At 44.0% G+C, this 11,895-nt stretch overlaps 1 protein-coding gene across 1 annotated transcript; it reads right to left on the bottom strand.

The window, feature by feature from the left end:
• Positions 1-3,511: 3,511 nt before the first annotated feature.
• On the bottom strand, positions 3,512-8,764 carry LOC310798911 (acid sphingomyelinase-like phosphodiesterase 3b; the record flags this gene model as incomplete). Its single annotated transcript, XM_083661469.1, has 7 exons — positions 8,553-8,764; positions 7,898-7,995; positions 6,321-6,464; positions 5,827-5,996; positions 5,522-5,702; positions 5,148-5,281; positions 3,512-3,874 (listed from the first exon to the last, which is right to left on the bottom strand). The coding sequence occupies exons 1-7, from the start codon at positions 8,594-8,596 to the stop codon at positions 3,512-3,514; spliced, it is 1,134 nt and encodes a 377-aa protein (XP_083517595.1). The 5' UTR covers positions 8,597-8,764.
• Between the last annotated feature and the right edge of the window lie 3,131 nt (positions 8,765-11,895).

Consider the following 11,895-nt stretch of genomic DNA (forward strand, 5'->3'; position numbering starts at 1 on the left):
TTTCTCGTTCATCAGCACGTCGTCTGAGTATATATATATATTTTATATGTTTGTCTGGTGGGCAGTCTTTGTGCAGGTGGTAAATGGTGTGCATGGAGCTGAGGAAGCTCATGGTGGTAAAGCTGGTGGAGAGAGAGGTTTGTTGGAGGAGGAGCCGGTCAGAGGGGACCAGTAAGACTGAGGAGGGGCGTGACAAGGCAGGGCGGTCAGTAGCACCGTTTCTCCTCTTTCTGTGTAGACTATGCTACCCTACAAGAGTCCCATCTCCATACATAGACTTGCCTGTGACTCCCAAGCCGTCTAAATCAGTGATACAGACGTATTTACAAGTGTCACAGAAACATTTCAAAGCCACATATTGAGAAGGGTTCATCGCTTCTCGACGTCGAGTTAGAAAGCTCGACGCTGCTCATAAATGCCTCTTTTCATCTGAAGTCTGTGCTGGTGATATTTTTTCCATGCCGTCACAGCGCCACTCTGGCCAAAGGCTCGGTAAAAAATATCACCAGCACAGACTTCAGATGAAAAGAGGCATTTATGAGCAGCGTCGAGCTTTCTAACCCCGACGTCGAGAAGCTATGAACTCTTCTTCTCAATATGTGGCTTTGAAATGTTTCTGTGACACTTGTAAATACGTCTGTATCGCTGATTTAGACGGCTTGGGAGTCAGAGTCACAGGCAAGTCTATGTACAGAGACTCTTGTAGGGTAGCATAGTCTACACAGAAAGAGGAGAAACGGTGCTACTGACGGCCCTGCCTTGTCACGCCCCTCAGTCTTACTGGTCCCCTCTGACCGGCTCCTCCTCCAACAAACCTCTCCACCAGCTTTACCACCATGAGCTTCCTCAGCTGCATGCAAAGCCACCTTGACTAACACCATTTACCACCTGCACAAAGACTGCCCACCAGACAAACATAAAATATATATATACACACACTCACAGACGACGTGCTGACGAATGAGAAAAGCAGACGAGCACCCAATTATGTTAGGAACCGGCCTCGGGGAACGGGACCGCAACACAAAAGTGCCCCACTCTTCCCACTCCCAAGGATGATCAGCCAAACCACCATCACAAGTTCACAAGTAGCAGGTTTAGTTTCAGAGCACAGCATGGCCCCAACACAACTAACCAATCAAACTAATCCCCAACCTTAAATTTACCTAAGAAAAGAAAATGATGGATTAAATAAGAGACACAGCTCTTACCTATAAGCTCCTACAAAATAAACATCAGAAAATGTTACAAAAAACTAAAGGGCTTCTTCCCCTACTTTCTGCTACTTGGGTAAGTGTTATTGACAGTGTACAAAAGTGTAGATCTGGAAGGTAACTATTTACAGTTTAGACTGCACAGGTCTACCAAGATAAAGACACATCTTAATAAAGTTCTGCAGAACTACTAAAGTAGGTCTACACACAGTTCCTACCTGACAGAACACAGCAGTCAGCACAGCAGCCATCATCGTTGGGAATGAGGAGAGCAAGGGGCAACAGGATGGCATCAGCTGGCTTAAATGCTCTCCACCAGCCAATCAGCCAGCAGCAATCTGACACCTGACCAGGCCAATTAGGATGAACACCACCTGCATCTCATTTCTCAATCACACACACACAGAGGGGGAAAGGAATGATGAACACATGAGAGAAATATACAAGGACTGAATGTGAACATTAACTTCTGTAGCTAATTGAGTTTATAATGACTCAGAGCTTGGAACACCTTGTTTAGCCTGTATTATCCCATACATGTAAAAAGCAGCTGTGATGGCAAAAATTAGGCTTACAACATATACAGTATATAAAATATGTGACTGTGTTTTGTACATGATTAGTTCATTAACTATGGGCTTAATTATAAATGAGTTCTGACTGAACGTTACTATAAAGCACACATGGGCAACATACGGCCCCCCTGTGTGGCGGGTATGTGTTAGAGGGTACACACAGGAAAATACTGTCACAGAGGACTAAGAGATGATTTACCATCTAGCCTCTTACTTTTGCTCTCAAAGTGCACCAGATTGATGCATTTTACTGTAAAATGTACACAATTTTCTAAAAGCCCCATAGCGGACCTGAAAATGTCCCCGATTTTCATTTGAGAAATCTGGTCACCTTAGTGTAGATAGAAGAGTCCCGACATCTCCATTCACTCCAATGGACCAGTTTTTTTTCCAGGAAGTAAGGTCCTGGATCTCTTGAGTAAAAAAAGCAGCACTGTCGAGTTGCAGCAAAATTTGTGACAGTTTGTGTTGTACTTTGAAAGGGTTTTTCATCCCTTGAATCAAATTGTACATTATCAGCTTTATTTTAGCATGCAAAAGTAGCGCGAGACCCATTCCTGGCTGTTCATTGGCTAATGAGTCTCGCATTTTGGTCCTCCGCTGACGCCACTCTCTCTCTAGAGGACACTACTGACAATCAATTACCGCATTGTCATGATCACAGCGGACGAACTGGGGCGCAGTGCTAAGACCGCCACGTCACTATTGACGACAGCGTACGTCAAATACATCGCTCGAGCTCATACTCAATAAATGTCTTGTCTTCTGTAGCAGGCTCAAAGTTCAGGACCAGTCATCTTCTGCAGTGACGCTTTGAATTCACCTAAGTTTACTGGCAGTAATCATAAAAACCATTAGTCCTTATATACTGATACAGGAACTCATTTCAGATCCTGATAATGCAGCTTTATCTGTCTTGATTGGGGACATTAATTTTTAAATGGACATTAGCAGGTGCAATTCATATTGTTAATAGACAGCTTTATTGCTGTGGAAACAGTTGTATTCAAGGTGCATTGATTCTTCCTGTTAAACAATCATTAATTAAATACAACACACTTTAAACGGATGATAGCTGTTTTAACGATTCATTTTTGGCACATGTGGCTTTATTGCAGTAGAGGGAGACAGGAATGCCTGGGAGAGAGAGGAGGATGACTGTGTGTGAACCCAGGACATTGGGGTTACATACTATGCACCTTAGCCAACCGAGCCAGTAAAGGAGGCTTATATTTGTCCATTTCTTTTTTTGCCATACTTGACGGAAAATCAAGTATTTAGGCAGTATCAAAGTAGGCACAACAAAAAGAATATTGAAGCCAAATGTTAAGTTTTTCTGAGTCATGAGTGAGTCATCCGTCCAAATAGTGCAGTTTTGCAAGAGGACACATACAATCAATTGGGGGTACAGCTCCAATTGACTCAAATGAGGTCAATTAGCTTCAACGGTACCTTTTAAACATGAAAATACATACAGCAGACACCAAATAATGAATATAATATTGTAATTTTGAAACCATTCAGGGAACAAAACATTTACACAGCCACTATAATATTGTAATTTTGAAACCATTCAGGAAAAAAAAACATTTACACAGCCACTTAGAATACTCAAAGCTCTATATACATTTGTTTTTGTATTGTAGCTATGCTAGCCAATGACTCACTGACAGTTCAAACTTTCAATGAGATGGTTTAAAGTCCTGTGATTACAGAAGCTCATTACCAGCTGGCCAAGCCCAGACTCAGTGCCACAGAGAGGACGGGCAGCAAGCCACCATAAAGGGAGGCTGCCCCTTCTTTTTCCACACAGCATTCATACCTGTTGAAGTCTACCTCTCTTGCAGCACACAGATGATCGATACGGCAGTCGCTGTCGCACTCTGTCAGGTCGTAGCTGACAGAGTTGAACTTGTAGTACGTCTGCAGGTAGCAGCGGTCGTTTGCCATGCGGAGCACAACCTGGTGCATGGAGGCCGGGGAGGCGTCTGGTACTCTGAAGCTCTCGGTCAGGCGGTACTCCTTCTCCCAGCGCGCCCCGGCCTTATTGGCTCGAGTCAGGTTCAGGTAGTAGGTCACCACGTCCTGGGTGGGTCGAAACGAGAAGCGTTGAAATTGGAAAATGTGATGATGGAAGTAGATGGAAATTGTTAGATGCAGATTTTACATTTTGTAATTTCACATATTTTCTCAAATAAATAAAAGTATTAAAAAAAATCTGTAGATTGAGTTCCTCAGTCTAAAAAACAGTGCACTCCTCTTATAGTGATCACTTTGGGGCGGGTGAAATTGATCACTATAAGCGGATGATCATTATAACTGTTTTTCTACCCTTTATTTCTCATGCAGATTACCATCTAATTGTCATTTGTGTATTTATTACATGAATACATTACATCTAAAGTAATGAAACTTACAGCCTCGATATTTACTGAATGTTATTATTATTATTCCCACCCCCCATCATCCCATTTTTATCCCCCATTAGTGCTAATTTTAATTTATCCTGGTTGCTGCTCCATCCTCTGCCGATCTGGGCAGAGCCGAAAACTGGCACCATGCTTCCTCCGAGACATGGGCAGTTAGCCAGCCGCTTCTTTTCACCTGACAGAGGAAGCTTCACCGGTAGGACATAGCACGTGGGAGGTTCACGCTATTCCAACCAGTTCCCCTCCCTCCGAACAGGCACCCTTAACGACCAGAGGAGGCACCACATCAGCAACCAGGATATTGCATGTTTTGGTGAAGGGGTTCCTATATGAAGGAAACCCCCGGGAGGCACGGGGAGAACATGCAAACGCCACACAGAAAGGCCCTTTTGACGACCCCACCCGGGCGGTGGGCACTCGAGGACATGCGGACGGGCACGCATTCCTTCAGCGTTCACAGCGTCCCAGGTGGGAATCGAACCCAGGACCTTCGAGCTGTGAGGCGACAGCGCTTACCACTGCACTACCGTACCCCCTATTTACTGAATGTTATTGACTTTAAAAATCCACACAGTAAGTTAGGCCTCTAGCTTTTTCAAACACAGCAGTGTCACATAGACAGACAGACATGCACCAAGTATCGCTGCTGTATCTCGTTGACTCATTTTTGGCTGTTTGTATGTAAAAATTAAATTAAATTACTGTAGTTTTAAACTTTTTATTCCATTGTTCTCAAGTGTGACAAGGCCCAAAATGATCACTGTAAGCAAATTATTTAAACAGCATGTGTATAGGAATGAATTCTGGACCAAGCTTTTTGATCAATATAAGTGGTTCATCACTACAACGGTAATCACTATAAGCAGATTCATCCACTGTATTAGGAATTAAAATATAGAAAGAAGTGCCAACGAACGGCCTTGTCTTACTTTGACCAGGAGTGTTTGGGTGTCGTATTCAAAGACACGGATCCCAGGGTTGTTGGCTCCGTCCTCGACGCCGGGCAGCGTGGTTTCCCATGGTGTGACGCCAGGGCTGAGGAACATGGTGCTGATAGGATGGTCTGAAGGGACTTCACATCGTGCTGAAAAGAAAAGTCTTCACTCATTATTGTCGCTTTCAGTCTGGCACCAGGTCATGAAACGGTAACATCTGGACACTGAGGCGAAAGTCACAATGTGCTTCTCAGTTAGAAAATTGAAATGTAAATACATGTAAAACAGTGAAGGAAACTGATTAAAACACAAATGTGTGCCAACGAGGTGGAGCAAAATTATTAGTAGTAGTAGTAAACTGATTGTACCCTCTGACACGTAGAACATGCGAAAGCTGTCAGTATGATGATGGCCAAAGAACTGTCCGAGGATGACTGAGTGATGCTTCTGAATTAGCTCCACGTATCGCTTGTTGAACTCTTTTGTGAACCACAGCTTGCTTCTCTTCTTCTCAAAGAAACCTGGAGGAACGTGACCGATGATGTACACCTGGCAGACAAGTCAGTGCTGAGTTAGCAAAGTACACATAGTACTTAGTAGCTAGTAGTAGTTCATAGTAGCTTGTGTGGTACTTTATGTAATCTTTGTGTAAGCCAGAGAAAGTTGAGATTACCTTCTCTTTGTTGTTGGCAGCCTCTGTAAGAACCTGGTCCGCCCAGCTAAACTGGTCTGCAGGGTCATCCATGTTCAGGGTCAGCTTGTTCTGGTCATAGTAGAGGTTAGTGTTGAGCACCAGCATCCTGAACCCTGTTCGATTCAGTAGCTTTTCAGTGTAATATCCACCTAGAAGAAGAGGAACATTGAAGAAAACGCTTAACAGAATTTGACACATGCTTTTAAGTGACATTTACTTTGAAGGATTTGTGTTTCATCTGCAATTTGTCCCATAATAATTTGTTGATCCTTGTAGAAAAGCAACTTTTGCGGCACCTAGAAAGGACTTTAAGGTCTTGCTCAAGGGCACTTCAGCAGGGCGGACACCTGCCGATACTGAAGTTTGAACCTGGGCCCCCGTGGTTGAAGGACGGTCTCTTCACACACTGGGCTAACCTGCTGTCCTAACAAGTATCAGAGGAATCTCAGGGTATCAAAGGAAGCTGTCACTACCTATTTTAAAGGTTCCTTGGGACTCTGGTTCCAACCAGGCCTGCCACATTTCTGCTGTCTGGTTGTAGATGCTGTTGGGTTCTGCAGGAAGCTGGCTCTTGGGGTGGTAGTCATGGTTACCCAGGGCGCAGTACACTTTAGTGCCTGAAAGGTGAAGACAGAAAGAGTTGATCAACATTAAAAAACTAAAGTAAAGTAGGACATTATGGTATATTTGAATCTCCGATGATGTCTCCATCACATTTTTTAACCTTTATTCTATTTGACCAGGCAGGTCACTTAAGAACACATTGTTTTTTTAAGGCCTGGCATGAAGTTAGCCTCTTGGGGGGAAAGGGGAGGGGATCAAATGAGAATTCAAACATACAAAGTTCAACAATAAGGGACATAACAGACAGACATTAACCCATTGATACCTGATGCAGCATTTGCGTGTATATCCCTCATTTGTGTGCGTATCCCTTTAACGCGGTTTGCGGTCTTAAAGGGATACACACACAAATGCTGCATCAGGTATCAATGGGTTAAACAACAAACTAAGGTTCAAAGGGGAGAGGACATTTAAAACACACGCAGAGAGAGAGAGAGAAGAATGCAACACAGCATAAGAGAGTGATAAAATAACACAAATCATACAAGAAGAATGGCATGAGGTTGAGGGGAAAGCAGAGGGGGATTCAATAAAAATGCAAACATTCAGTTCAACAATAATCGACATAACAGACAGACATTAAACTCCAAACTATGGTACAATAGAGAGCCAAAGTTGACGTCACTTCCTGCTCCGCCTATTTTATTTTCCATAGATATTTGGTAAAATGCCTCTAAAAATAGTTTTACTTGGTCAAACCAAGCCATTCAGCTATATTTAGAATCAGGGAGAGACCATAAAACATTTCACTCGGACCAAAACTTTAAAGAAAACGACATTGAAAAAATATTGTCTTTAAATCTGCATTTTTTGTTTACATTTACATTACGTCATTTGGCAGACGCTTTTATCCAAAGCGACTTACAATAACACACTTTTTGTCAGCAATAGAGCAATCAACTATGGAGCACAGTCTATGACAACTACAAATCCTGAAGGAACAGTGGTTACGAGTTTAGTTGAGGATTTTTTTTTTTTTTTTTTTTAATAGAAAGAGAGAGAAAGAAGTTAGATCAAGAAGGGCCCAGATGGAGCCTGAAAAGGTGAGTCTTTAGTCTTTTCCGAAAGATCGGCAGTGATTCAGCTGTTGATTGTTTATGTTTTGGTCCAACTTAAATGTTCTGTGGTCTCTCCTGTTTCTAAATATAGCTGAACCGTTTTTTTTTTTTGAACAAGTAAAACTATTTTTATAACGAAATGTCTATTGGAAAATAAATGGCAGATGAAAATCTCTGGTACCATGCTGAAGCAGGAAGTGACGTTCACTTTGGTTCTCTATTAGGACATTTAAAACAAGAGTGACAGGAACAATGCATAAGAAGAGAGTGATAAAACAGCACAAATCATACAAGAACACACACGTATAAGATTTGTCGTCGTGGAGGTGGAAAACACAGTGAGGTGCGATGGCGAAGGTGACACATACTTGGAAAGACTTGAGTTATGATGTGGGTGAGTTTGCTGGTAATGTCGAGCACTGCAGCTTCTCCCAGATCCTCGTTTGGCACGTGCGGTGTGTTATCTCTGAAAGGTCAAAGGTCAGCTGTGAACATGGAAGTTATGAAGCTACAAGAAATGGACTTCCTTTACACAACAGACAGAACTGAGTAGGTTGGGTTCATGGAAAAGTTAGTCATGAAAACAAAGAATATCCTTAAAATAACCTTACATTTTTCATTAATTCACCCCTTAATACATACAAAACGTTGAATTTAGTTAAGGGAGCCATTCATGGAGGAGACCCCATCAACCCCCCTTAAACACACCCTTCGTTTTTGACTCGTTACAGAATAATCAGAATAATTGTATTGGCCAAGGAATAGCTTAGTGGTTACTATTAATTATTAACAGTAATATAAAAAAAATACAATAAACAATAGAAGAAAAATAATCAGATCAGAATCAAGTTTCTAATGTGATGGAAAAATAATGACTAGAGTACATGTGAATGAACACATGGATATCCTTTAAAAGCCCAAGATACTATTCGTTTACATTTTTTAAATCTATGCTATTTTAAAGGAGAACATTTCAGGGATAAATTCAAGGAGGTTTGGTTAAAGAGGACTGATCGCCTTTACCCTGTCCAGACGATGAAGTCGGGATCTGGCAGAATATCCTTCATGGCATACACAGAGGAGTTGATGAGGTGCCATGGCGAGTCACAGACGTAGTCTCCGAAATCCCCCGCGTCGACTGCGGGTCGTTGTCCACTGGAGGGGCACACACTTTCGGGTTTATCGTTGAGTTCATATTTTGGGTCCCAGTGGAGGTCTGTGATGTGCCAAAAGTTCCCTGAACAAAATGTGTCATTACGCACGAGATGAGTAGTTGCTCCGGCAAAACTAGCCAGCTTTTCAAGAAGCTTATTGTAGCATTGATAGTTCTATGTGTTCACATTAATATAAAGCAGCTATTATAATTTTTTGAGCTAATTTACTTACCGGACAGCGCAATAACTCCACATCTGAGAAGCAAACATAACAGAAGCAGGGAGCTCTTCATTGCAGACATGTCGGACCCTGGGAAGCAAAGTCCAAACGCTTTCCCGTTATCTTTCAGTCATGTTCAAGTTTAGTAGGCTAGAAAGGCGAGATAAGATGGGATTGGAATACCTAGCTAACCTATAGTCTGACTTGGCCTATAGTCTCAACACCAGACCCATGAGACTTCTTACGCTGATACACTAAAGTTACTGCATGCTGATCTCTCTCTGGGTCTGGGGCACTTCTAGTTTGAGTTCTGGTGTCGGAATCCTGGCCAGTGATTGGTTCGCGCCGAAATCCCGGGACCACCAATCCATAACAAATTTGGCGATCAGGCGCACCCCCCCCCCCCCCTGTACTCACGTGTACAGTCTTCATAAGACTGTACTCATGTTCATCTCGCGACGAACATGACACAGTCCCAAAAGGGGACTAGTGCAGAGCTGGAGGAAGACACACTAGACGTTTTGAGCAGAGTGACTGCTCTTCTTCAGAACAAAGAAGAAGGTGTTCTGAAGAAGAGCAGTCACTCTGCTCGAAACGTTACCGCCGCTGCATTAAAACGAAACTCACTTGGAGCCCTTGCAGTGTGCAAGCTTGATTTATTTCATTTTCAAGTTAAAATGGTTTAGTCCGGATAGTGTAGTGGTAGATTCCATGCCTACCAACACGAGGGTCGCAGGTTAGCGCCCCCGTGTTACCACCGGCTTGGTCGGGCGTCCATACAGGCATGATTGGCTATGTTTGCAGGTGGGAAGCCAGATTGAGGGTATGTGTCCTGGTCGCTGCACACCCCCCAATACAAGGATTGTGATCTTATCAGTGACATCACTTGAGCGAATTGTGATGTCATCAGTGATGTCACTCGAGCAATTGTGATGTCATCAGTGATGTCATAAATCCTTCCTGGCTGAGGCTACAATATATAAGTGGTGGAAGATCCAAGGAAAGCCATAAAAAGAAGAAGCTGCTGCTCGCGTACGATAATTTCCCTCTAATTCAACATTTCCCGCCTGGCAACACTGATACTGCCTTCTGTTTGAGACACAGCATACAAGTCAGTGTGGTACAGTGACACATCTGAAGGAATGGCTGTTCAAGCAGGACATTGTGACACACAGCTCTGTGCTGCCGTCTATGTAGGAGACCTGGACACACTGAGGAGTCTGCTGCAGGAAGACCACTTCAGAAGGCAGATCAATGAGCAGTGTATTTATGGGTGGTGGTGCGTGAGGACCCCTCTGGTGCTCGCAGCCTGGAGGGGTCATGCTGCCTGTGTGGACTACCTGATCACACAGGGAGCACAGGCAGACCTAGCACCAATGTATTACTGGACACCTCTACTGTGCCGTGTACAACGGTCACCTGGACTGTGTCCGGATCCTCCTTGAAGCCGGGGCCGACCCTAACAGAAACATACACGGCATATACACCCTGACCCCTCTCTACATCAGTGCTGTATACAACAACCTGGACTGCTTCCACCTGCTGCTCCAGGCCGCTGGCGTTCTGACCCGTGAAGTGGCTTCTCGCCTGCTGAAGGAGGTGCTGCGTAACAGGCGCAGCACGACCTTCGTCCAGCTGCTGCTGGACCACGGCGCTGACCCGGCCCTGGTGACCAAAGAGGAGGCACAGCTGGAGGAGAGGGCGGATCCTGAGGCTCTCAGGGTCTTTCTGGAGGCCAAGAGATGTCCTCACAGTCTGGCCCACGTGTGTCGGACCCGGATCCGCCAAGTGCTGGGCACACATCGCCTGAACCAAGTCCACTCCCTACCACTAACACCAGTGATGAAGGACTTTGTGCTCCACCAAAACTGACTTGAAACTCCAGGACCAGAGATTATACCATCAGCATACACCACCAATATTAATATGATGTGAGGTTCAGTTAGCTTTGCACAGAAACAATTGGGAGAAATACTTTTTACTTTTAGACTTGATTACATTTCAGAGCCTGTAATTGTTTTACTTTTACTTGATTAAACAAGTTGAATCAGTACTTCTACTTTTACCAGAGTCTTTATTTAGACAAGTAACTGTACTTCTACTCAAGTAAAGAAAAGACTGTGTGTACTTAAACATTTCCCATCTCTGCTCCCTTTACCCCCGGAAGCACAAAAGCAGTCATGTTCAAGTTTAGTAGGCTAGAAAGGCGAGATAAGATGGGATTGGAATACCTAGCTAACCTATAGTCTGACTTGGCCTATAGTCTCAACGCCAGACCCATGAGACTTCTTTACGCTGATACACTATGTTACTGCATGCTGATCTCTCTCTGGGTCTGGTGCACTTCTAGTTTGAGTTCTGGTGTCGGAATCCTGGCCAGTGATTGGTTCGCGCCGAAATCCCGGGACCACCAATCCATAACAAATTTGGCGATCAGGCGCACCCCCCCCAACCTGACTCTGTTGATGAACCACTCTCTCATTGGTGCTACGACCTGTCACTCATTCCATTTTGACCCCCTAGACCCGCCCTCAAAACAGCAGCGAGCAATGCGATGTAGCACAGACTATTACAGTATGTAGCATGCGGAGCGCAGCGATTCAGCGCAATATTTGAGTGTGGAGAGAGACTAAACTTGGCCTAAGTAGCCTACAGGCATCATGGATGGAATGTAAATGTTCATAGAACCAGCTGAACACGATCTTTAAACATCTAATTAAAGGAGGTTTTGTCTTTTGCTTTTTCAACAATTTTTTATATAATTAGGGTACCTGGTGTCTATCAAATACATCTGTGAAGTGTTTGTCAGTCAAAACGTTTAAAAACACGCACATCCCAGCCGAATCGGGCAGGTGCAGAGCTAGCCCCTCTTGGGACTGTACTCACGTTGATCTCGCGACAAACATGACACAGTCCCAAAAGGGGCTATAGTGCAGAGCTGGAGGAAGACACACTAGACCAGGGGTCAGCAACCTATGGCACGGGTGCAACC

This window comes from Poromitra crassiceps (genome assembly GCF_964638095.1).
Source record: "Poromitra crassiceps genome assembly, chromosome: 26".
Classification (NCBI taxonomy): Eukaryota; Metazoa; Chordata; class Actinopteri; order Beryciformes; family Melamphaidae; genus Poromitra; species Poromitra crassiceps.